At 59.6% G+C, this 25778-nt stretch overlaps 1 protein-coding gene across 6 annotated transcripts; it reads right to left on the bottom strand.

Annotated features, from left to right (window-relative positions):
• Positions 1-2180: 2180 nt before the first annotated feature.
• Positions 2181-25480, bottom strand: Aspg (asparaginase). Of its 6 annotated transcripts, none has more exons than XM_076551499.1 (15): positions 25185-25479; positions 18718-18826; positions 17659-17770; positions 16110-16235; positions 14554-14637; positions 13451-13577; positions 9764-9876; positions 8793-8975; positions 8552-8665; positions 7927-8049; positions 6702-6797; positions 6286-6449; positions 4662-4748; positions 3106-3205; positions 2181-2736 (listed from the first exon to the last, which is right to left on the bottom strand). In XM_076551499.1, the coding sequence occupies exons 1-15, from the start codon at positions 25264-25266 to the stop codon at positions 2560-2562; spliced, it is 1797 nt and encodes a 598-aa protein (XP_076407614.1). In that variant the 5' UTR covers positions 25267-25479; the 3' UTR covers positions 2181-2559. The 6 variants fall into 6 exon arrangements, with proteins under 6 accessions (XP_076407614.1, XP_076407615.1, XP_076407618.1 ...); XM_076551500.1 differs by lacking the exon at positions 25185-25479 and adding an exon at positions 23406-24635; XM_006987991.4 differs by having other exon boundaries at positions 2595-2869; positions 25185-25478.
• Between the last annotated feature and the right edge of the window lie 298 nt (positions 25481-25778).

Raw genomic sequence — 25778 nt, 5'->3', positions numbered from 1 at the left:
CCGTGCCTCACCAGGCACACATACTTAGACCGGAAGTCATCCTCTGTTCTCAGTGAGAAACCCTGGGACAGCAAGACAGGAACAACAAACAACAAAGCCTCCACGCGCAACCCAGCCTGAGTGGGCTCCCTTCCCTCAGCAGAGGTGGGCACTATGCCTCAGAGGGGACTTGGGGGAGGCAGGTGACAGTTAGAGGTCCCTATGGCTCCCCTGCAACAGGAAACTGCAGCTAGAAGAGGAACCTCGCCAGAGATCATGGGCATATGATGAGAGGGGTGGGGGTGGCCTGGAGTGCTCTCCACTGGGGAGTCTGATTATAGAATAAGATGCTGGGAAAACAGAGGGTGTGCTGAGAGGGAGATGTTCCCTAGAGATAACCCTGGCACTCAGAGGAGTTGAAGCCTCCCTAGAGGGAAATTACCAGTGTGAAAAACAGCAGTAAGCCCTGCCTGCTGGGGGCAGGGCTCTGCCCTCCTCCCTCTCATGAGGAGGGCCATAGAGTTCCACACCTTATCCAAACAGGAGTCTGGTCTTAGGGCAGTCAGAGTCACCTCAGCTCTGCAGCTGCCAACCTGGGACCCCAGTGTCCCTGGCGCGGCTCTGACCCTTCCTCATCTGGAAGATGGAAGGATGGCCCAGTACTCTTCTTTGGGGCCTGGAAGGATCATGTGAGGACCCCAGTGTCGAATCATACATGGGTCCTGCCCTCCATCTGAGTAACTTACTCACGACCCTCAGAGGAACGTACTCATGGAGTGTCTGCCTTCCTCCCACGGCTTCTGGACAGTCAGTGCCTGTGAAGCCAGCCCAGGGTCTGATGTGAAGTTGCATTCCTTCCTCATTGAGGAGAGGTCCCTGAGAACCAGGTCAGGCCCTTCTTGTTACCACATCTCTGCAGAACCTGTGAGACCAGCGTGGGGAAGAGCCTCAGTCAGGCTTCCCTCAGCTTGCATGCAGGTCTGCCTCTGCTGGGGGGGGGGGAATGATGGAGGGGGACAGTGTCCAGCAGAATAGGTTTGCACCCTCTACCAAGTGTGGCATTCCCTAAGCAATGGCTCTCCCAGTCCCTTGGGAGAAAAGTGCCTGCTGTTTGTGGACATCAGGCTGAGCGCACCCTCCTCGCCTTCCTCGGGCATGTCTGACAGCCTCACCACCCTGCCCCGGACCCTGGAAGTCTCAGCCCACAGGTGATATCAGGACTTCTGACGCTCATGCCCTGTGGCCCCTCTCCACCCACTCATCAGGGATTCACCGAGGTGTGGGGCAAAGGCTTCTGGGCCCTGCTGTGCTCAGGTAGTGTTACTAGGTTGTGCAAGGGCTGAGCACACCTGTCTGGGTGAGGAGCTGGGAGGCTGCCAGGGCAGCGTCTGCTGGGGCCTGGGAACCAGGCTGAGGAGCCTAAGGCATGGGGAGGGGAGTCTCAGCCTGGCTCACCCAAATGCCAAGGGCCAGCTCTCGGGGTCCTGCCCACCATCCTCAGGCTGCACGTTCTCATGGGGGCCCAAAGGACAAATGAGCACCCTCATGCAGGAACCAGGTAGAGGAGACTTGAGGCTCAGGGCAGCTCCTTGCTTCCGTCAAGGAGTGAGGGCTGGATGTGGCCGACTAGCTGGCTAGTGTCTCACCCCTGAGGAATTAGCCTGGGGTGGGTCCTGTCCTTGCTGGATGTTTAAAATTTGTACTGAGGGCTGAGCAGGAACCCACTTCGTAAAGTAAGTCCCACTGTGCCTTAGCCAAGACCTGCAGCTGCCCACCTGTATCAGGATGCCTACTTGCCCACCCAGGATCGTTGCCTTCCCTGTAGGCAGCCCAGGACACAGATGGTAGCAAGTTGGGAGCTGGAAATGCCCCATGCTTTGGGAGCTAGCTGCCAGAATGCCAAGGTTTCCTGTCACTCCCCTTCAGCCCCTGCCTGCCTGGAGGAGGTGAATTAGCCCTAGATGAGAAGAATCAGGACAGGGAGATGGAGCAGAAGCTGCCCGAGGGGCTGGGAGTGGGACAGGTCTTACTCAGGCCCTCCCTGTATCACCCGATCCTACCATGCCTGGCCAGCCTCAGGATGATTGCTTAAGTGAACCACTGTCTGCTGGGGAGACTGCTCTCTGCCCCACAGCCTGGGGCCACCTCCCTACACGGCTGCACAGTCACAGCCCACAGACCCATCCAGGCCAAGCAGCAGCTGCCTCCACAACTTTATTGACGTTCTGCTCCACCAAGACCCCCAGATTTTGTCGTGCCAACAGGCCGGGAAGCAGTTTAGCAGAAGCGGCTGGTATGTGCCCGAGGAACACCTCACGCTGCAGGAGGATGGCAGGTTGGGAGCCAAGGAGGACTTCCCGGAAACAAGGTCTGCTGAGGATGTACAGAGGACCATGTACAGAGGGTGTGTCCGGAGGCAGAGCCCCCCCCCCCCCCCCCCCCCCCCCCGCCCCAGGTGCTCTGTGTATGGAGTCCAGCCATTCCCAGGAGATGGGGGCAGTCCAGCCAGTCTCAAAACTCCAGGGCCACCAAATAGTGTGACAGGCATGGATGTCAACCGGGGGGCCTAGGCCCTCCCAGTCACCCAGCCCGACTGGGTAGGTGAAGGTCTGCATGGAGCTCCCAGCAGCTTGTATCTCCATCAGACTTGTGCTCCTCCAGAGCCCCACGGAAGGCTCTGGACAACGCATCTGTCCACCTCCACTTCCTCAGGCTGTCTGCAGAACCGGCTCTGGGATACCGGGGGCCGAGATCCAGCTGCAGATCAATGGGAGCTCACTGAGGGGACAGCAGCCCAGCCCAGGACTTCGTGGATCTAGGGCTGGGCGCTGACCCTGTCCTTAAGACTCTGCAGCAAGGCCACCACATCCGCATTCCCAGCTGCTTCAGCCTGTGGGGGGGAGAGGGATCTGTGGGGACTACCTGGATTCCAGCGCCCAGAAGCCCCAAAGCCCCGCCCACCAGGGCTGATGCCCCACCCCCACCCTGGGGACTGATAGGACACACCCCGTGGGTTGGGTTGATTCTGAAGAAAGTATGTCCCCAGGAGGGATAGACAGCGCCTGGTCCAGGATCTGAGGACCTTTAGGAGGCCTCCAGAATAGGGTACAAGAGGTAGCTACTCACTACTTGCAGAGCACAATGTCCATCATAGTCCAGCTGTTCCAGGTCAGCCCCAGCCTGCCACCATGCCCTCAGGCCTTCGCTGTCCGCCCTGGATGCCAGCCTGATGGGGGCAGGGAGGCAGAGGGAAGCTGTCAGAACCTGCTGGGCCCCTCAGCTGCCTACCTTCTGTGTGTGCCCCTCCCAGTGCCCTGGGCACTCTTACAAAGACTGCCCTAAACAGCTGATCCAGCAGCACCCAGCCCTGGGGCAGGAGTCCCAGCCGCAGGCGGCCTGGAGTCTAGTTTCACCTATGGGGTGTGACTGTGACTCAGGTCAAGGGCACAAGCACACACACACACACACACACACACACACACACACACACACACACGCATCTGTGAGCAAGCACACACCCACCCCCTGCCAGTTTCATATTTCACAACACAGACTTTGTGATGTGTCTGGCCTGTCTCAAGACAGAAGGAAATACCGACAGCCAGTAGCTATAGAAGGGAACCTGGGAGGTGCAGGGTCCAAGGTAGCCCTGAGCCCCAGGAGGCTGTAGGAGCATTCTGGCTGGGGGGAAACTCTGGGGGTCTCTTTCCCTGTAGAGGAAGGTTGGGGTGGACAGCCTTGTCCTTAGACAACGTTTCACTCTCCCATGCTCTGTGCTTCCACTCTGAGAGCCAGGCCCCACCCTGGGTAAGCTTCGGACAGAAGAGACACAAGTGTCCCTACGACTCCTTCCTGTTCAGGAAGCCACAGCTCCCGGGTGGCACTGTATAATTTCTGATGCGGATCATACTGGAAGCACCCCCTCTCCATTCACCTACACTGGTTCCCCACACCACAGCCCAGCCAACAGCTCAGGTTAGCCCAGCCAGCAGCTCAGGTTAGCCCAGCTAGCAGCTCAGGTTAGCCCAGCCCCAGTAAAGCAGGAGCCCTCCGGGATGGCTGCCTGTAGACCCAGCTGTGTCGTGTGCTGCCTCAGTTTCCCCATCTTTCACTGGAGCCAATAGGTCTGCCTGGGTGCAGTCCTGAACCAAGCTACCCCAGGAGACCCTTCAAAGCCACCCAAGGCCAGCTTCCATCCTCCTGGGCCTCCTTCCTCACCCCATTGCCTCTGTGAGCCACCCTTATCCCCCCATCGTTGGGGGGGAGGGCAGTAAACAGCACTTTCCTCCTGGGATGCTGCAGACCCGTGTAGGGGCCTGAGACTGGGGCTGGTACACTGAGGACGTCCCGACACATCAGTCTGGAGTCTCACGACAATTACCCTGGGCAGACGGACACACCGAGAGCCCCCAACCCCCATACCACCCATCGCCACAGCCCGGATCTGCGCTCCTCTTTGCCTCACGCCAACCAAGCCCACCACCACCCACGCACAGCCTTGCTGACTGTTCTGTGGGGTACTCCTGTGACTGGGTTTGAAGCGGGTACTTCTGTTAGCCAGGCCACCTGGGTGTGGGCTCTCCCTCCTCAGCCTCACCTGCCTGACCTGACCCTCCCAGCACCCCCATTGCCTTCCCGGACCCGAGACCATCACCCACAGATAGGGGTGCTCAGGCCATCACCTGCACAGCTCTGTTCCAACGTCCTCCAGCTCCTGGGGAGACAGGAAAGCCCCAGCGGCCCTCAGCAGCCCAATGACGCCCCGATGCCTGCCATGAAAAAGTGCTGATTGTCAGCGTGGCCCGGACCCTGCTGGCTTCATTCAGGCCTGGGGGTGGGAGGGCAGGGTCAAAAATGCCCATCCAGATACCCATAGCCTAATTCCAGACAAGGACTACCCCTTGGTCCTTTGCCCATCCTAGGGTGCCATCTCAAGGTCCGTGGCCTCCATTCACCCAAGGCACCTTCACAGGATACCCAGGGCCAGAGGCTGTCCCAAGTCACAGGGTGCTAGTCGACTGGATGAACGGCCCTTAGGCAAAACTGCACAGCCCAGGTGGTCTCCCTGCCCAGCTGGAAACAGCACCCCAGAAGACAGTCTCCTACCCTCAGCCAGTCAGCCTCCACTGGGTCACACACCTGAAGTGACCTCTCTGGTTAGGCCCAGGATAGGCTCTGGGGCAACCAAGTCAGTTGTGCCCCAACTCCGCCCTTGGATAAAGGGTGGGAATGAGCGATGGCACACAAACATGAAGAGTGAGGTCCAGTGCCCCCCCCCCCCCCCCCCCCCCCCCCCCCCCGCCACTTCCTGAGTCAATCTGGCTGAGCCAGACCTGGAGGGGGTGCTGCCTGCTGGGACAGGGGATTCACAAGGGCTGAGGCACAGAGCCTGCCAGACCTGCTCTGCAAAAAAAAAAAGGCTCAGCCTCACACCCCCACCCAGGGGTCCCACCAGGGAGGGGCCAGGACTGCACACTGCCCTCTGATAGCCCTGAGCAGCTCAAAGACACCCTCCCTCCCCTAGCATCCCAGGGTCTGCAGGCTGTGTGTTTCGAGACACCCAGGAGAAGCTGATCTGGGGGAGACGACTCTGGCGGGCCGGTCTGTCCCACTGCCACGGCACGCCAAGCCGCCTCCACATGTACAGGCAGCGGAGGTCCCGGGAGGAGGCACCCGGCACTCCACGCATGCCCTCTGCACCTGGTGCTGCTCTCAGCTCTAGATAGGGACACCCGTCGGGCCACACAGTGAGGCTTCGCCGTCCTGCACGAGTCTGGAGAAGCTAGCAGGCGTGAGGACACCCCCAGGGCCCCGGCTGTCTCCTTTCCCTCACCGGCAGTTGGGTAATGCGCAGACACCCACTCTCTTAGCATTTCCAGGGCAGGGCTTGTCCTGCCTGAGACAGTCAGGCAGAACTAACCGGAGAGGATGGGTGAGTGGGCGGCATTCCCAATCATGCAGGATCGTCCTTCCATACGGCGTGAGAGCCAGTCAGGGACCCTCCCCACAGGACCCCTGCGCCTGTCACTGCCCCTCTGCTAGCTCTTTCTCTGCCAGATCTTGGCACACATGGATGAGTGGGGGTCCCCAGGAGCTCCTCATACTTTGTCAGTGGTATGCTTTCCAAGACGCTGCTAGCATCTTGCGGCCGTCTCCTCCATGAAGTCCTTCCAGATTGCTCCACAGAAATAGGCCTCCCTCACCGGCCCTGTTCATGCCCCAGCTGATCTTTGCTCACACCAAACAAGTATCTTCTCTCCAGCTACCCTGCCCACATACCACCTGCAGTGCCCAGGCCCTCAGTACCTGCCCCTCACGGCCAGCAGGAGTGGGCTATGGCCATCTTCATTGTGGGCATTCACATCCACACCCTTCTGCAGCAGCATAGTGACCACGGAGGCATGGCCCCTCCGTGCAGCCACGTGCAGTGGGGTCTGACCACTACAGTCCTTCAGGTTGAGGTCTCTGCCCTAGGGGGACACAAGAGCACACAATCCCAAAACAAGGGCTAGGCAAGGTCAGGTGGGCCACACAGAGGACTGGGAAGGATGAAAGTGGGGTTTATAGACCCACCCCACCCGCTTCCAGCGAGGCCCTCAGGCTGGTGTGTGAGCCCACTGCCCAGTGTGGCTCAGGAGAGTCAGCGAGGCCCTGGGGAGAGCGTTCTGCCCACGTGAGCAATGCCCCACCTGCTAGTTTTGCCCCTCAGTGGGGGAACTCACCTGCTCCACAAAGGCCTGCAGAGTGTCTAGGTCACCAGCGTGAGCTGCAGCCAGGGCCAGGCTGGACATGAGGACATCCTGCATGGCATCAACCTCCTAATGGGAAGGCAATGGCAACATGGGCCGCTGCCATGCTCCGAGGCCCTGAGTATTGACAGGGTGAGAACAGACAGCACCAGCGGTCCCCTGACTATGTGAACCCCATTTCCCCACACAGTGGGGCCGGTGGCCTCACTACATGAGGAAAGCGCCAGGAAACGCCCCACTGGAGGGCTCTGGCAGGAGCGTCATGCCCACCCACAAGCCCACCTGTGTCCATGCCCTGGAGACAATGACCAGGTCGCCAGGCTCCACCTGGTTCCCTCCATCTCCTATCTATGAGACCTGCCGCTGGCTCCTCAAATCTGTTTCATTTTCTGCCTCCACTGCTGACAGGATGATAGTCAAGTCATTCATGAGGGAGCATGGGAAATGGGGCAGCCCCCCACTCCCATACACCCCCCCAAAGGGCTTGAGTGCACAGGTGTAACATCCTGGAAGGGCTACCGCCCTAGCGCTCAGCTGCCCAGGGGCTCTCCAAGGCCCCAGAAGGCCTTCAAAGTGCCACTTTGTCCAGCGTCCATGGCTGGGTTAATCACAGCCTTGTGATCAGCTTCTGGTCAGCTGGGCCCTAGAGGGATTAGGAACCTCACAGAGCCACCCTAATGACAGGTCACCGCCCACAGCCAGCATGGAGCCATTAACCAGCTGGCTCATAAGGCAGCTTTGCTGGGGCCATGCATTGGGCTCCTGGGTCCTCAGCTGCCCCACCCCCTCCAGGGTCTAAACACTCAAGTACTGAGGGCAGGGGGAAGGGGGATCAGACCACATTCCAAGGTGCAGGCGTGGAGCCTAGAACCCCCAGCTCAAAGTCTTGAAGAGACCCCAGTCACCCCTGACTATTCAACACCCAGGACAGATAGCATCCCTACCTTGCTTAGGCTTGCCTCAGTCCAAGGTCCAAGCCAGGACTGACATGGCCCTGCTGGTTTCCCCCAGTTCTTGTATCCCCACACAACAGACAGGTCCCTTCCCCAACTCTACCTACGATCCCTCCTCACCATCCACCCCACACCTTCCTCCTGGCCCTTCTCCTGTGCCAGAGCGACAGTGGCAGGAGACGGTGGGTCCCGCCATCCCACGAGGGTGTTCGGGCCCTGCCCCTCCCACACACGACAGCCAGTACCTGGCCGCCATTCAGACTGAGAAGCCACGATACCCTGCAGCCCAACATGCCATCTTGCGGCGAGGACTGGTGTTCCTCGGTTACGGGCAGCGTCATCTCCCCACGAAGATTCTTGGCCAGCAGCTAGAACAGGACATGACGCTGATGGGCTTAGGCAGCACTGGACCAGGGAGTCCTGACCAGCTGAGAGAACCTGGATCCCAGGGCAGGGAGATGCGCCTGCCACAGGGCTGCCACACCACGTCAGTGTCCCACCCATACAGGAGCTCAGTGTGACCCCACCAATCCCCGAAGAAGGCTAATGCTGCCCTCCCTCCCGACAAGCTCAGGGTTTTCTAAGGCCTCAACCAGGGTCTGGCAGCCTATGGGCCTGGAGCCCTGTGAGTCTGAGTGCCCCCTGGGAAAGAGGAAGCAGGACAGGGTGTCAGGAGCAGTGAAGAGGGGTGGGGGGTCACAGTGCTCCCCAGAGAATGATAAGGGTGTAGCCTGGATGAACTGGGTCAGCATTGGCCCTGTCTTCCCACAGGGAATTCCCCTTCCACTTCCAAAACATAGATGCAAATACCCCTTCTGGCCTTCCCAGAAGTGCTCTAAGACCCTGTAATCGTGCCAAGGGTGTACACACCTTCTTCCGGTCATCCAGGCTCAACCCTGGCTGGCCCAGCACATAGGATAGTTTGGCCAGGGCAGCTTCCGACGTCATGTCGAAGCCTGAGACAATGCCAGCTCCTGCCATGGCCTGTGGGAGGGGACAAACAGGCCAGAGAAGGAGGCTGGTTCAGGGACCTCCCCTGGCTAAGGAAGGGCAGGATCCAGACACACATACCATCACACTGCCTTTCCCCAGACCCATTCTCTTCCCCTACCACGCCAGAGGCATAGTCCGAAGTCACAGCCCCCTGAAGGCAATGGGTACAGTTGACAATGACCAGGCCTTGTTCAGATGCCACCCGCAGCTCCTGCAGCAGGTCTGGCTTGGTGGGCCCATTCCCAGAGCCGAAGGTCTCCATGACCACACCCTTCAGTGGGGGCTGCAGGAAGGTCCGGACCTGTGTAGGTAGGACACAGGTTGGGGAGCTCTAGCTGGCAAGAGCAGCAGGGCTTGCCCTGGCTTCCCAACTGTCCGACTGCCCTCTAAGGGCAGCCTGGCTCTCTTTGCCTATCGGGAGAGCTGAGCCTTGATATTCCCCTCCCCCTCCAGTGTTAGCCTGGAGGGCCAGGGCTCCTGACAGTTGGAGGTCCTCAGACAGGGCCCTGCCCAGACTCCCCCAGGCTGGACAACTCCATTCAAAGGACAGAGGACAGTTTCCTGTCCACCCAGCATCTTGTATAACAGGTAAGGGAGGCACCAGTCACCACAGGAGCAGCCGATACCGAGCAGCTGATGATAGGAAGCAAGGGAGGGCCAAAAGCATGACAAGAAGAGGTGCAGATCCAGCAGGGGGTGAGGCGGGAGGAGCACAATGGGCCAGCCTGGGCTACATGCTAAGACTCCAGCCAACAAGAAAACAGGAACAGTAGAAAGCAGAGTCCTGAGGCCACTCGCACAGGTGTCCACAAGCATCCTCGAGGGTCCACACAAACAAGCCCACATTCGGCTCAGGTGCTCAGCTCACCCTGCACCTTCAAGCAGGCTAGACTTCAGCCCGGGAAGAGCCGAGCCCAGCTGAGATAGAAAGGTGCCCAAATGGGTAGGCTGTCATGGTTTGCAGACCTTGGCCTGAGAAAGGCCCAGGACAGAGGGAGTGAGTCTATAGCCCCAGGGAGCCCCAGGAGGCATGAGCGCATGGGAGCTATGGAGGGCACTGGAGGGCAGCGGGTTCTCCGGTTTCCCTACCAGGGTGGCGGGAATCCCAGGGTAAAGGCGCAGCAGGCCCACGTCACGCTCCATACTGCTGTGCACCACCAGATGGTCCTTCCGGCTGGCCTTCCGTACCAGCTCGTGGTTGACTGAGGACAGAGAGCAAGCGTCAAAGCTGCAGGTCACGGGCAGCTGCGGCCCCAGCCTGGCTCCAGTCTTCCACGCCCACCCTCTGCCCACTCTTCCTCCAGGAATCAAATCCTTTCATCCCTGGTCTCCCTCGGGCCAATGCCAGGCTCCACGGCATCCACAGCCTGCGAGGAGGTGTCAGGAGAAAGATCAATAGCCAAGCGGTGGCCCTGACAGGAGTCGTGGGGCTGAGGGTTGGGGACCATGGCTAACTGGTGAGAGAGAAGGGAACCTCAGGCAGGCCAGACTGTGCTGGAGAAGGGTGCGTGTGGTGAGAGCAGGCACTCCAAAGGGACCGGCATGTGCTGAGGCTGGAGCAGCAGTCTGCTGGTCCCAGAGGAAGTCCAGGCCGCAGCCCCTGACAGACAGCCTGGCTGGATACTAGGGACCTCCCATGTCCGCTCCCTACCAAGTAAATTAATGGATCTCCTCAACATACACCTTCAAAGAAAGCCTCCCCCTAATTCACCCCCAAATCCTGGGGGCCTAACAGTGCCCATCATCCCTCTCACACCCTGGGTAACGGCAGAATCCCAGGCCAGGGAAAGGAAGAGAGTGGTAAGAATTTGGGGGTCATCATCCCTTGAACAGAGCCATGCAGGGGACCCTCCAGAGGACTACCTTGTCCACAGGGTCAAAGGCCACTGTGAGGTCAACACCCAGGCACTAGCCGTGGGCAGGAACAGGCATGGCAAGCTATCCCTTGCACCTCATGAATCCTGGGCACACAGAAGCCCCAGCCCAGCGGAGATGGGATGTTGGTGACTTCCCTGTACTAAATGGCACCAGGAATCCTCTACTTCAGCTCAGGAAAACTGAGTCCTGGAGAGGGGAATGGCATTGAGAAGCTATGCACAGAAGCCAGGCACAGAGCCATCACCAGATCATAGATCCAGAACCCTCCTCCAAGCCCGCCCACATGCTGTCCTCCTGACTCTCTGCGGGGCTCGGGGGTCATCAACTCAGGAGGTCTGGTCGCTGTGTCTGCCAGCGCAGTCACATGTGATAATCGATTGGATATATTCCGGACACACAGTGAAGGGTGGGGTATGAGGGAGGGAGGGAGGGAGGGAGGGAGGGAGGGAGGGAGGGAGGGAGGGAGGGAGGGAGAGAGGCAGGAGACGGAGCAGGGTCCTCAAGCAGCCAACTGCCCACCCTTCCAGCTACAGCGTCTGTCCGCTGACACACTGGGAGCGTGAGATGTCCTGTAATTTAGGCACCTCGGCTGTGCCGACAGATAAGGCAGGGGGTGGGGGGTGATTGCCACCAGAAGAGTTATGGCTGCGGAGGAGGGTTGCACAGAGACAAAGGACCACCCTATGAACAGCCACCCTCCTCATGAGCCGGGAAGTCTCTCCTTAGAATCCCGAAGTCCTTCCCACAGGGACTCTGGGCACATAAAGGCAGCAGTGACTCAACCTGGCTGCCACCCCAGCCCTCTAACAGCCCCGCTGTGTTCCGGGCTGACAGACCTAACCTGGTAGTCAAGTCTGCCCTTAGCCTGAGGGTCCAAGGTGGCCCAGCTGCTTCTGGGAGGCAGGGGGCTCCCATGTACAGGGAGGGCACCGAGTTCCATGTGTCTGTGTGTCAAAGGCGTGGCGTAAGACCCCAAGCTAGTGGGCAACAGGATCAGCAGGGGTGAGCCCTCCCTCTGGACCTCTGCTCTCTCTGGTGGGCTGGGAGGGTTTCCCAGCAGAGGCAGAGCTGAAGGAAGGAGCTGGGCGTAAGGACGAGGGGCAGGGGGGGGATGACATAGATACATAGGAATGAGCAAGGCCAGCAAGACCTCGCCGTCCCCAGGGTGCCGTCCCCAGGGCGCCGTGTCCCTTTGCCAGAGCAGAGCAGACTGGGCAGCTACAGTCTCTATCTCGTCTGTCACCGGGGATGGTCCCCTGCTCCCCTCATGTCTTAGAGGGTCAATGAGGAGTCAGCAGCAGCCTGCCGGAGGCCCACACCACATAGATCATCAGGGCTCTGTCCTGGGGATAGCTGGCACGAGCCCCAGCAGCCCTCCTCAGCCACGCCCTGAACCCCAGATTTCCCAACATGAGATGTCAGAACCGGCTGAGCAGCCTGACAATAGCAAGAAGGCGAGGCGCGGGTTCCCACACACCCACACACGCAGGAGGGTACATCAGGGTATTGGGCTGGCACTGGGGGCGAGCCTCAGCTATGGGCTAGGGAAGCTACTGCTGGGCCAGGCTTGCACCCCAGTGTCCCAGCACGGCAGAGGTTTTTAGATTCAGGGTGAAGGCCTCTCTGCCCACAGGAGACGCTCCAACCCTGAGCCCAGGTAAGGAGTGACTCAGGCTTGGAGAGCTTTGGGGCGGGGCCCATATTCACGGCTCCTGCTCCCCGGCCACTAGTGCCCCCAGCCAGCGTGGGCTAACAGCCAGACCACCACGACACCATCTCATGCAGGCTCTTCCAACAAGGCTTCAACAGGTCTAGACCCCAGATGACAAGTGGACCTCTGCCACCCCCAGAGTCCCTGGGGCGCAGGCTTGGGGTTGTTCACTGCCTAGAAGATTCTGGGTGAATGGCGGGAAAAAGCATGCAGGTGGGAACCCAGATGAGCTGAGCCCCTGGAGTTCAGTCTGAGAGGGGAAAGAGGAGGCTTTCACGAAGTGGCCCTGCCCTCTCCAGGTTCTGCTCCTCCTGAACCTGGGACAGCTTCTGATACACAGGAAGAAGACCAAGAGCCTGCAGGTCCCAGCAGCGCTGTGTCCCACCCACAGGACCTGCTATGCCCAGGCAGAAGCACAGAGTGGGTGAGAGCTGCCTCCACCCTCCTGGAGGGCTGGGGCACTGCCAATCATCTCGTCCTGTCAGATGAGAAGAGCTGTTTTGGCTCTAGACTAGCAGCCCGACCTGACTGTGCCCATGGAGCCCAGCCCTACTGGGTGCAAGACTCCCAGATGGAAGCTTGGCCCTCCCAAAGCCTCCTCAAGACAGGCCTTGGGCTAGAACCCCACAGACCAGAACCTAGGCCTGCATCTCAATTACTAGGTAGGTCCGGCTGCTCAAGAACCAGGCACCAGTGGGCAGTGGTGTACCTGCCCCAGGATCAGATGGCTGTTCAAGCCTCCTCTACACCCGGATAGGACAGGCCTGAAGGACCAGGAGGCAGTTGCCCTGGTTTCAGAGAGACAGCAGCCCTTAGCATATATATCCAACATGGAGAAGCTGGGGGGCCACTAGAGTTAAGGCCTGAATGGCATCAGAGGCCACCCACACTTAAAGTAAGGAGTTCCTAGGCCCCATGGGAGCTCCAGGACCGGGACCTCCTGGGACTGACTCCTGAGAGCTATGTTATACCACAAAAGGCTAGGTTCTGAGAAGGAGCAGTGTGGGCAGCAGAACCGTCACAGAGGGGAGCTCCTCAGCGGGGGGTCATGCGGTGGGACAGCACCCGCAAGAGCCAGACCCCCCAGCTCTGAGCTCACGTTCACCACAGAGGTTTCTCGCCTCCACACAAGACCTCAGCCCCTCCCTCCCTCCCAGCCAGCAGACCCCACTTTCAGACCCGCTTACTTGTGACATCTGCACCCACAGTGGCCAGAGGCGGGAGGTTGGGGGAGCAGAAGGCCGCAAACCTCCGGGCGTCCACCTTGGTGGTCCGATTGCCCCGAAAGAGCTGATTCTGGAAGAACAGGCAGACCTGTGGAGGGCAAGACAGCAACTCAGAGCGGGTCCCCTGACATCCTCCAGCCCTCCCCAGCCCCACCATGAACACACCAAACCTCGAAGGTAACCAGCAGGCAGGGCCCTTCCTGCCAATACTACCCAGTGAAGGCCCCCGTCCGCTGGGGCCCTCAGAGCCTGGGCACTGGATGGACACATGGCTGCAGGAGGCCCTGGTTGTCCAGCCAGGGCTTTTCCACAGCTGCTGGTGACCTCAGACCACATGGACGAGGAGCCAGTGTCTCCAGAGCCTCCCCTGGGGTGAAGGAGGTTGGGGGCCACCTTTGACCTGCCTGTTGCTCTTTCATAACGCCTAACCCTAACACCACCCATCTCCAGAGACTGCTAAAGACCAAGTGACTCCCGGCCTGGCCTGTGAGAGACAGGCCTGTCTTTCTTCCTGTTCCACCAGGTGAGACAGGGAGCCCCCGAGGAGGGACACAACAGACTCCATAACCTAAGGCAGGCACAGCCCATTTTCATGGACGTGTGTGTGTGTGTGTGTGTGTGTGTGTGTGTGTGTGTGTGTGTGTGTGTGTGTAACACAAGTGTAGAATATCTACAACATAAAACCTGGCTGCTGGCTGGGCGGTGGTGGCGCACGCCTTTAATCCCAGCACTCGGGAGGCAGAGGCAGGAGAATCTCTGTGAGTTCGAGGCCAGCCTGGTCTACAAAGCAGGATCCAGGACAAGCAGGACTATTACACAGAGAAACCCTGTCTCAGAAAAAAAGAAAGAAAGGGGAAGGAAGAAAGACAACCTGGCTGCTGACAAGAATGTCGGTCGGGGAGAGCTTTCTTTCCTTGGTTTTATCAATTCCAGGTGAGGGACACATGTTTAAAGACTGTTCCAACCTCTGGCCTATGGGCCCCAACATGTGCCATAACCACAAGCTTTCTGGCATTCACCATCCCACCCTCCACCCAGGCCACTCATGTAGCCAGGCCGGATACCTCAGGAATGATGTATTGGCCAGCCATGAGCAGGGCCCCCAGCAGGTTCTCACGGCCATCGCTCCACAGTGCATGGATAGGTACCTGGGGAGAGGCCGGAGAGGTGGCTGGGACCTGAGAAGCCAGGACACACCCAGCTCCCCGACTCTAGGCAAACCCCTGAGGCCCAGGCAGGGAGAGGAGTTGAGGCAGGCATGGGCTGGGGAGTGGGGTCTGGGGAGAGTTCCCCAACTCCCAAGGCTGGTAACCACTGGCATTCCTCCTGATGGTCTCAAACCACCCTGGGCACCTTGACCTCTCCATCGGGCTTCCACAGAAATGAAGTGACCGGCAGGCACCCAGGCCCAGTTCTGGCCCCCAGTCCAGATGTCTCCAAGGGCAACTCCCTCACTACCCCCCCAGAGCTGTGAGCCGGGCAGGGGGCCCAGGGAGGCAGCTGGGTGGGCCGCGATGGCACGTCCTTCCTGAGGCATGCAGGGGCTTGTCCCTCCACTGCCTAAGTACACCACAGGCCAGGCCTGGAGTGGCTGAGCAGTGCCCGCGAGGACACAGTGGGCGGGACTGCTGTAGGATATGCGGAGGCCAAGATATTCAAGAGACTCTGGCCGAAGAATGGCCAGTCAGTTGTCAGGGCCTCTGGAGGGAGGTTCCTCCTATGGTGCCCAAGGATGGGAGAACCTATGAACACTGGGCCTCAGTTTCCCCCTGGGAAGAATAAAGGTCAGGGATGCTCTGTCATGGACCTTCTCAGAGTAGGGCGATTGTACTGTGGTTTTCTGGGAAATGGGAGAGACTGAGCCAGGGCAACGGAGCCACCACTCCTGACAGCACCTGGCACTCCGGCAAGAAGTCTCCCCATGGGGACAGCTGAGCCACCACTCCAGCCTGGTGGGGCTCCCCCCAGATTGTGCTCAAAGGGACCCCAATGCTGGATTCTTGTACACAGGCCCCCTGAGGGATTCTGAAGGGCCTGGGTAGGATCGCTCTAACGGTCACCCATAAGCAACCGAAGCCCAAGTCAGCCTTCGCTCAAACAGAGCCATTTCCACAGCCTTCCACTGACCTTGGTTTGGGGGGAAGGGGCACCAGGTTAGGGCGAGAGGACGGGATGTCATATGTGAGGGGTGCCAGGGACAGCATCAGAGAGAAGAGGAACAGGGGGGGGTGAGGGGGTCTCCCCCACATACTGCTCTATGTGCGTCTACCATGCTGACTATTAGGTGGTGGGGGTGGGTGGCAGACATGAAGCCCGACAGAGAGAAGAAGGAGGGAAGAAAGCCCCGCGTTAGGGGCGAGGCTCTGGGCACTCTGAAGGCCGCAATGGATAAGCCCTCCAGGAGCCCGTGGGTCCCCAGCCACAGGGGTTGGTAGGAGATCATCAGGAGTGAAATGGCCAGGCAGGGCACCACCTCAAGTGTCCGGACACCCTCGTTGGCAGCACACGGCAGGCACAGGCCTGGAAACCGGTGTCCCGAGCAAGAAGCCTAGGGCTGGCCAAGGTCTGGCTCTGTGGCCCCTGGAGTTCTCTGAGGACCGAGAGCCGTGGGACACGTTACCTGGGCACCGGTGAGGATGACAGGTTTCTGCAGGTTTTCCAGCATGAAAGAAAGCACCGAGGCGGCGAAGGCCATGGTGTCCGTGCCGTGGATGACCACAAAGCCCTGGTACTGGGTGTAGTGTCTCTGTTGGGAAGGATGAGCTCAGGGCGGACCAGGTCTCCCCACCACAGGCCTTCTCCCGGGAACATGGCTGTGGGCAGATATCTCCTCACAGGCCATGAGAAAGAGGAAAGGCCTGGGATGCTGGCAGAGGGCCTGGTGTGGTACTACTTCATCTCCCCTGTAGGCCCTCTCTGGAAGGCTAGACTCTGCCTGGAGTCCCCTGTAGCCTGCTTTCAAGAACGAGGGCATGTGGGTCCCAGGGACTCTGCACACTGCCAGGAACAGCTCTCCAGACTTCCAGCTGGTGCCTCTCAGGAGCAAACTGGCATGCTGGACACCTCTACCCATCACTTCCTGGTGGCGTGCTAGCCAAAGTTGTGGCTGCTAAGACCGCAGTTCTGAGGGCTAAGAGGCTCCTGCCACAACCTCCTGACTCCCTGAAAGACGGAACAGAGGAACTGGGAAGTCTCGTGGAGCAGTGTGCCCTCTGCTGGCCATAGGAGGTACGGCCGCTTAGCTTCCCAGCCATGAAGAGCTCCAGGCAGTTGAGTGAGTGCCGGGAAGATGTGACCTATCCTGCTTCATGACAGAGGAGCACCATCTGGACCTAGCCTGGAGACCCTGTCAGTTACAAGTGAGGAAGACTTCCCCGGGCCACCACAACCTAGTCTGGGAGAGCCCACTAATGGCCTGCTTCCTGAAACGGGCAGCTCATGGCTGTTGGGGCTGGTTGGAGAATGTGGAGCCCGGATTGCCCGATTCAGAGTGGCAGGGGCTTCTCAAGGGAGGTAAGTCAGAACACTGTGGCTGGACCTGCACCCGGGAGCTAGGTCTGGGACCGTGGGAGAAGAGGAAAGCCACAGAGGGGCAGCTCCGGGGTAAAGCAGCTGCCCTTGATGCTACACGACCAGAACCAGACACTGCGATGGAGGTTCTGATGCTAAATCCACCGAGAGGCAACTCTAAGGTTGCAAGTTTGGGGGTGGGCCAGGCCCACAAAGCCAGTCAGCCCCCACATGTCCTACCTCCATACTAACTGGAAACGGTCAATAGTATGAGCGACCCGCCTCCGCTTGTATTACAGAAGGGGCCTCGGACTGTGCAGTGTGTGGCCCAGGACCCAGCACTTTCCTGAGGCTGCCCTGCAGGCTACTGCCAGGTCTCTGCAGGTGACAGACAGACTCGACCACAAGCCCATAGTTACTCACTTGTCCAGTGCTTCTGCAGGGATCCTGCCCTGTCCCCCCCAGACCCCCCCACATTCAGCCCCCTCCACACCTTACCCTCCCCATACCCCAGCTCCTCCTGTGCCCACGGGCCACAGTCTCACCTTCCAGTCCCACGCAGCCTTCGGGCCCCACCCACACTCCACAGCCCCACCCTCCACGGCACACAGCCCTGCCGCAGTCCCACACTCTGCCCTGCCCACACGCCCACCCTCTACCTCTATGGTTTGGGCAATCTGAACCCACTCAGTGATGGTCATGTCACTGGAGTCGAAGAGTGGCTGGCACTCCAGCACCGTGTAGAGGATCCTCTGGTCAGGACTGGCCGGGCTGCAGGAGGCAGAACCTGTCTCCCATTCTGCCTTTCTCCTGATCCAAAGTCCCACCTCCACTGCCCTCCCCAGCTAGGGTGTGGGCGGGGCTATGGAGTAGGGGGCACTGGGATATGGGCGGGGCTATGGAGTAGGGGGCACTGGGATATGGGCGGGGCTATGGAGTAGGGGGCACTGGGATATGGGCGGGGCTATGGCATCTTGGATGGGGCTAAAGCGTGGGCGGGGCTATGGAGTAGGGAGCAAGGCATTGGGGTGTGGTTGGGGCTGTGCCTGGCAAGGACTCCCCCCCACCCCACACATGTTGAAGGGGCTTGTGATAAGCGTGGTTGGGCTCCACCTCCCAGGCAAGTCTCACATCCTGTGTACAAGCCCAGCCTCCCTTCCACCGGGAGGTCTCAGGGACAGCGACTGCGTGCATCTCCAAGGGGCAGGCAGGCTGGCTAAGAGCAGTGTCATTCCTTACACCAGTTCAGACCAGCTCATGCAGAGCAGAGATCTACCTCCCTCGGCCACGAAGGGCATAAGGTAGCTGGGGGCAGGGAGGACACACGAAACAGCCACGCTGAAGAGGGAGAGGCCACCCAGGCTCTTTTGATAGCTTTGGTGCCTGGACAGGGGTGTCCTCACCACACCTGTTAGAGCTTCCTCTACTCCGGCCCCTGCGGGCTCAGCTTAGTGGGGAGCAGAGGTGGCAAGGTGAACAGTGAGCTGAGTCCCAGGCACGCCGCAGTGTACGTGTCCACCTCCACTTCAAGGTGAAGGCCAATTCTGAAGTCCAGGGACTCAGGAAGTGTCAGAGATGTCTCGTGCACATGGCTCACGGGGAGGCCCCAGGACACCAGAGGCCGAGCCCCCTGGCTCTGGCAGGGCCTGCCCACCCTCTCAACCCCAGGTCACCTGCACACCATCCCTGCCTCAGAACCCCAAAGAATGTGTACTCACGGCAGCACCAGCGTGTCCTCGGGCAGGTGGTGGGCCCGGGCGTACCCTTCATCGTGGAACATGGGGAGCATCCTCAGGACAGCAGCCAGGCCTCTCCCGGGTAGCAGCACTGCAGGCAGAGTCCAAGCAGAGTGTGGGCTCAGACGGGGGCCATAGCAAACCCCCACAGCCAAACACCCAGACTCTCACAGACGTCACAGACTGGGAGGGCTGGGCCACAGCTGCCACTAAGACCCCTGGGAACTTAGGTAGCAGCTTTGTGTGGAAGGTTCGGCATCGTCCTCCGGAGCTGGCTCCTGATTGAGTTCCAGTCTCAAACCCAGATAGTCCCAGAAGCGCTAAGCACCACTCTACCCTGTCCTGCCTCTGCTTGTCCCAAATACACCGTACCAAGAGAGGTCCATGGGGCCAGCTCCTCTCCAGGATTTGACTCAATGACTGCCACGTACACTCACAATTCTACCCCCGCCTGCCTATATGCATTGTTAGCACACACACACACACACACACACACACACACACACACACACACACACACAGAGCTCTTCAAGACCCAGCTTGAGACAACCCCTCTAGGAAGCCATCTCTGGTGCCCAGGCCATAATACCCTTCCCATAAGCTCCCTGACCAGCTCAAATGCTCCCAGAGGGTGTGGACTGTGGACAACTCCTCCACAGTCCAGCTCAGGCCCCCTGTCCCTGTCCCCTAAACAGAAGAGCCAAACACACAAGTGTCCAATCCAGCCTGCAGCATTAGTCATCTCAGAAATCCGGATGTAAGGGAACACTGTGAACCCTGCTCCTAGGACACCCTAAAGGGCATGACTGTCTGGCAGAAAACAAGTCCCAGGAAACAAGAGCGAAGTCCCACTGCCATGCTGACCTCTGCAGCTCTGTGACCTTGGGCAGGTTGGCTAACCTCCTTAGGCAGGAGAGCCTCCCCTCATGCCCGGCCCTTGGGCACAGCAGGGAAGACAAAAAGATCCCCCAGAGAAGCACAGGAGAGACCTCAGGAGGAGGAGGAGGCAGTGGTGTGTCAGTCCCGGGTGTCACCTGTCACAGCCACGGTCTCTGCTGCCTAGACCCGTTTCTAATGCTGCGGCGTCACTACTGCCAAGACCCTGGTCCTTCGACAGCCTGCTCATCCGTTCCCAGCATCGGATGGGCATGCTGTGCCTGCTGCATCGGATGGGCACGCTGTGCCTGCAGCATCGGATGGGCACGCCGTGCCTGCAGCATTGGATGGGCACGCTGTGCCTGCAGCATCGGATGGGCACGCTGGCCTGCTGCATCGGATGGGCACGCTGTGCCTGCAGCATTGGATGGGCATGTTGTGCCTGCTGCATTGGATGGGCACGCTGTGCCTGCAGCATCGGATGGGCACACTGGCCTGTAGCATCAAATGGGCATGCTGTGCTTGCTGCATCGGATGGGCACGCCATGCCTGCAGCATCGGATGGGCACGCTGGCCTGTAGCATCAAATGGGCATGCTGTGCCTGCTGCATCGGATGGGCATGCTGTGCCTGCTGCATCGGATGGGCACGCCGTGCCTGCTGCATCGGATGGGCATGCTGTGCCTGCTGCATCGGATGGGCACGCCGTGCCTGCTGCATCGGATGGGCATGCTGTGCTTGCTGCATCGGATGGGCATGCTGTGCTTGCTGCATCGGATGGGCACGCCGTGCCTGCAGCATCGGATGGGCACGCTGGCCTGTAGCATCAAATGGGCATGCTGTGCCTGCTGCATCGGATGGGCATGCTGTGCCTGCTGCATCGGATGGGCACGCCGTGCCTGCTGCATCGGATGGGCATGCCGTGCCTGCTGCATCGGATGGGCACGCCGTGCCTGCTGCATCGGATGGGCATGCCGTGCTTGCTGCATCGGATGGGCACGCCGTGCTTGCTGCATCGGATGGGCACGCCGTGCCTGCTGCATCGGATGGGCACGCCGTGCCTGCTGCATCGGATGGGCACGCCGTGCCTGCTGCATCGGATGGGCACGCCGTGCCTGCTGCATCGGATGGGCACGCCGTGCCTGCTGCATCGGATGGGCATGCTGTGCCTGCAGCATCGGATGGGCATGTTGTGCCTGCTGCATCGGATGGGCATGTTGTGCCTGCTGCATCGGATGGGCATGCTGTGCCTGCTGCATCGGATGGGCATGCTGTGCCTGCTGCCAGAGGTTCTGCAGCCAAGCCCTGACTAGGGGAATCAGTCTCACACACGGCAGGCCCAGGGACCTTTGTCCACGGGGCTCATTCCCAACTATTCCCCTGTGCCCCATCCTCAAAGGCAGGCCCCCTTCGCCCCTTCTCTGGTCACATCTGCAGAGCCCCTTTGCCGTGAGGCCCCGTACTCACAAGTGCTGTTGTAAGGACATGATACTTCTGAGGACCCTGGGGAGGATCCCCTGTCTCTGGTCAGCGCCAGCGGGGAGCAGGCTTTCCTTCCCCACCCCACACCACGCCTGAATCAAGCTGCCAGTAACTCACCCCCAGAACGTGCAGCTAAGGCCGAGGAGCACCAGGGTGAGGCCTCGGCCCTGCAGCGCCCCCTTAAGCAGCTTGCAGACCTACTGGCCTCAGTGGAGTAGCAGACTCCAGCAGGGTTCGTACCTGCATCATCCTGACGGCACCAGCCACGGTAAGCATCCAGCCTACCACCTGACCAGGGGCCTACCTTCCCCAAGTCCTCTTGGCTACATCCTCGTTGTTGGGGTAAGTCTAAGGACAGAGCCACTTCAGCACTCCAGCCAGCCCTAGGACCCCCGCCAGCCCCTCCTCCACAGTTACGTCATCCCTTCCCCCTGTCCAGCTGGCCTGCAGCTCCAGCTGCTGCCCGCCAGCCCTTCACTGCTGCCCGCTGTGCTGCCCGCTGGACCGCATGCTTGAGATCATGGGCACAAGTAAAACACAAATCAGATGCGCTTCCATGCCTCCCGGGTGCAGGTCAGGAGCCCTGCAGACTCGGGAGCTGACAAAGCTGTTCCCCACCACTGCATGCCCCCAGGTTCGACAGGCATCCCCTTATCTCCGACACACCCCCTGGCCTGGCACAGAGTCCCTAAAACTTATCGGGTGTGGTTTGCTGCTGGGGATGTCGCTTGCGGAAATGTTTCACGGACAGAAAACAGAAGAACCCTGCATGTTCAGTCAGCCCCGTGGGCCTCCAAAGCCACCCCAGGCGTGACCAGGACATCAGCCCGCCTCCACATTCAGGAGCCACCCAAGCCACCCAGCATCCTAGTCCAGAAACCTGTGCCATTTGTCTGTTGTGACAAGGTTTTTGGAGGTATGATTATGTCAACTATCCTGTGAGGGAGAGATGATGCCAGGTTTTCCAGGTGGCTCTAAAGGCCACCTGCGTGTCCCTGTAAGGAGGGGTAGGCAGGGGAGTGGCACACATGGGTGAGCACCCGACAACCCAGCAGACAGAATGGCGGTGCTGTCCCGTTACACACGGGAGGAACGTGGTCGCAGACCACGGATCTTGGCAGCCACCAGGAGGTGGAGGGGCAGGAAGCCTTCTCTGTCAAGGCCTTGAGACTTTAAACTTTGTCTCCAGAAGGAGGGACGGACCCTGAGGCTCTCAACGCTGGTTGGTTGGCAGCCTCGGGACGCCCAGACCTCCACTCTCTCCCTGAGTTCCCTGACAGCAGCCGGCACCGGAGTATCCATAGAAACCTGGCAGTCCCCCGTCAGGGAAGGTGAGACGGGTGCATTTAGGTTAGAGGTTGATGGACACCTCCGCAAGGCAAAGTTCTCCTGTCCATGCTGCCTCTGACCACGGGCAATGGCTCCTGGGGACACTTGGCACACTGTACTGAGCGTGTACGGATCCTTAGAGCCCCGCCTTGAAGGGTGGCCCTGGGAAGCATCAAAACTGGCCCAGAGAAAGCTGTACTCTCCTATGCTTTTTTTTCTGGAGAGAAACCACAAACTTGTTATCATATGACAAGGGGTGTGTGTGTGTGTGTGTGTGTGTGTGTGTGTGTGTGTGTGTGTGTGTGTGTGTGTGTGTGTGACGGAAACAGCCAAGGAGCACAGGAGACAGGAGCTCCCCAATAAGCCCATTCTGGGTTCCATAACATTTTTAAACTAGACTTTGCTGTGATCACCTTCAGTGTTCTAATACTGGTTCTCACTCCCGACTCTGATTTGGGAAGCTGCCTTCTTTCCCCATGGAGGGCACCCCCAAAGCATACAACCCCGGGATGCTGAGTCCTACCCTCCCTGGGACCACCTCCTGGCCTGCGCAGCTGCCACACTGGGCATCATCCCAACTGGCAAGGCTATGCTGGGGCCAACTGTGACCATTAGGCAGGGGCAACCTTGGCTACTCTGTGCAGTTCAGCCCCCCTGTGGCGGTTTCGAGGAATGGTTCCCAAGGGCAGCAGGCAAGGGGCACCCTAGCTAACACAGGATGTCCTTGGGTGCCCAGGTGTCACCGACGCACACCTGGCTCTAGGCTTGGGGTCATTGGACACATGTTGTTTTCTGACTTGTGACATTTCACAGAACCCTGGAAGGGGTGGCGAAGAGGTGAGCCGTGCCGTCACCTCTGCCCTCTCCACCCCGGCGGGTCTGGTCACACAGTGTTGGGCACTGTTTACCAGCAGGCACACGAGCTGTTTCAACAGCGACAATCTAAACAGCTTCTCTGTGGCGGAAGCCACCACTCCTACTCACCGGGGGCCAGGACCCACGTAAGCAGGGCCAAGCTGGTTAATCATTCATGCCAGTGGGGCCATCCAAGGCAGGCAGGGCCCACAGCCCACAGTTCAGCAACCCCCACAGCAGGGCACACAGAAGGCTGGGGCATGCCGGAGTCTCAGGGTGCAGGCGTAGGTGTATTCCCAGCTTGCTGTGCCTTGGGTTCTGCTCCATCCCTGAAAACCTTTTCCCTTTACAGAAAATCGAGGTGCCAACTCACATCCATGTATCTGGAGGACAGGTGGCTTCAGCCACACCTGAGGCAGACCCCGGGCTCCACGTCCCAGCACTGCCTACTCATTCACGTGAGCAGATCCTGTTAGGGGGTCATCGAAGGCCAGACCTCTTTTCCAGTTCAGTCCTCGGGGGGACTAAGCCCGGGGTTCCCTAAAATTGTTCTGATGAGGGAAAGGCCAGTGGCTGCAGGCTGTGGGGTCCCATGAAGGCCTGGGCTGGCTTTTCGAGAAGCAGCTGGTCCGGGGAGCAGAGGCCTCAGCTTCGAGCCGGAAGATGCCATCCTGGGAGCCGCCTGTACCTCTGCCAGGGGTCTGAAGACTGCTGGCCGCTCTGAGCTCCTTGGGTGGGGTGTCTGCCACCCCGAGGAAGGGTCTTTTAGCACAGGGTCCTGCCAGTCTCCATCTCTTTCCAGGCCTTGCAGACCCCAGAGCATGGAGCAGGCTCCTGAGGGTCTGGAAGACCTTTACACATCGGAAAACCCACACCCCACTGGCCCTAGGTTTGGGCCATCAGCTCCTTCACCTTCCTGACCCATCATGCCCGCTGCTGCTTTAGAGAAACAGCACACGATGACCATACGGGGGAGCACCCGGGGGCCGTGGGGCACAATGTCACACAGGTGGGACTCCGGTCAGAGTCCACTTGTCCCTTAGCTTAGGTCATTCCAGCTGAGTTCAGCAGGGCTGAAACTGCTCTTATGTCAACGCCTAGAGGGGAAGCCACCAGAGGTGGGACAAGGCCGCAGAGCATGGGTCCTTCATTCCCCGCACGCTGCTGCTCTTAGTCTGGCCACACTCTCTCCTGGGTCCAGCAGCCACCCCCCTTCAGGAGCCTGTGTTCTCCAAGGAGCCCTCTCAGGGCAGCCCCCAACCCAACGCAACAGCATCCACTGTACCCTGGGACCCACTGGCAGTAACTGGACCTCCAGGATTCAGCTCCTTATTAATGTGTCTATCACTCCAGTGAAGGCCAAGCAAACTGGCCATGGTCCCACCTCCTAGCAGGGTGTCCTCAAAGGCATTCACCAGGGTGTCCCAACCAGAGACAGCAGGATGTGTCAGAGGACAGTCTTCAAACAGCCTGGACGACCTTCACCCTAGTGCCCAAGCTCCTTGAGGACAGTCCAGCTTGGCCCTTACCTTGGGGAAACTAACTCTGCGGAGAGAGAGCAGGCAAGCACCTCTGCCTGTGTCCCTCCCCTAAGGAAGCAAGCACACCCTAAGGGCGTTCTTTCACAGGCTAGAGGGTGTGGAATGTTCCAGCATCCTTCCCAGCGCCCTGGGCACAGAACAGAGCAGTCTTCCCAGCTCCCTCTTCTGTCCTTGTGTCCTTGTGTCTTCAGGACACTTCAGGTCAGGAAGAGTTACCATGCCCCTTACCCTTTCCAGGGTCCGGGCTGCAGACTCCCAGCCACCGGAGGAAGCGACTCCCCCTCCCCCCTCGCAAGAGAGAGCCCTAGAGCTCCCGGTGGCCAAGCCCTGAGGCCATTCTGCCTAGGGCGTGGGTACGCTGACTCACCGCCGCCCTCGCTCCTCATGCCGATGGTGCCGCCAGTGTAGATGGCCAGCAGCCGCCGCTCAGGTCCGGCAGCGCGAGCCATGTCTGGGACAGCGGACTCCTTCCTCAGTGGGGACCCGGCCAAGGGCAAAGCAAGACTGGGAAACGGTGGGGCCTTCAGGGTGGGGCTTACTGGCGCCCTGGGGCTCCGCTGGTTGGTGCGGGCTGAAAATCCGAGGTAGGGGCTGGACCTTGGGGTGGAGGAGGAGTCGCCTTCAAAGTAGAGAGCGGGACACTTGTAGAGTGCAGGAAGGATGTCTGCCGGGGATGGGCTGAACCCATAGTGGGTGGGGCCTCATGAAAAGGGGCGGGCTTTCTGAGTTTGCCTCACCTAGTTCAGAGGCCAAGGAATTCCAGAATGCCCAGTCAGGGCCACTCTCCTGCCCTAGCAGCCCCTACAACGCTAGAGTCCCAGCATTGCTGTCTAGACCCTTACACACACTCCCTGACTTCCTTAGGGCCAGGCTGAGCTAGCCAATTTCACAGGAGATTATCACCCACTTGTGATCGAGGGGTACCAGGAGGACAGGGAACTACAGGTGCAGGCTCCCAAGA

This window comes from Peromyscus maniculatus, chromosome 14 (genome assembly GCF_049852395.1).
Source record: "Peromyscus maniculatus bairdii isolate BWxNUB_F1_BW_parent chromosome 14, HU_Pman_BW_mat_3.1, whole genome shotgun sequence".
Lineage (NCBI taxonomy): Eukaryota > Metazoa > Chordata > Mammalia > Rodentia > Cricetidae > Peromyscus > Peromyscus maniculatus.
This window is presented reverse-complemented; position numbering and strand designations above follow the sequence as displayed.

Coding starts and splice junctions, on each gene's coding strand:
- Aspg (XM_076551499.1), bottom strand. CDS start 25,266: ATGGCTCGCGCTGCCGGACCTGAGCGGCGGCTGCTGGCCATCTACACT. Junction 13,578..14,553: donor GCCAATACATCATTCCTGAG/GTATCCGGCCTG, acceptor TGCCCTCCACAG/GTCTGCCTGTTCTTCCAGAA. Junction 3,206..4,661: donor GTTGGAACAGAGCTGTGCAG/GTGATGGCCTGA, acceptor TGCCCCCATCAG/GCTGGCATCCAGGGCGGACA.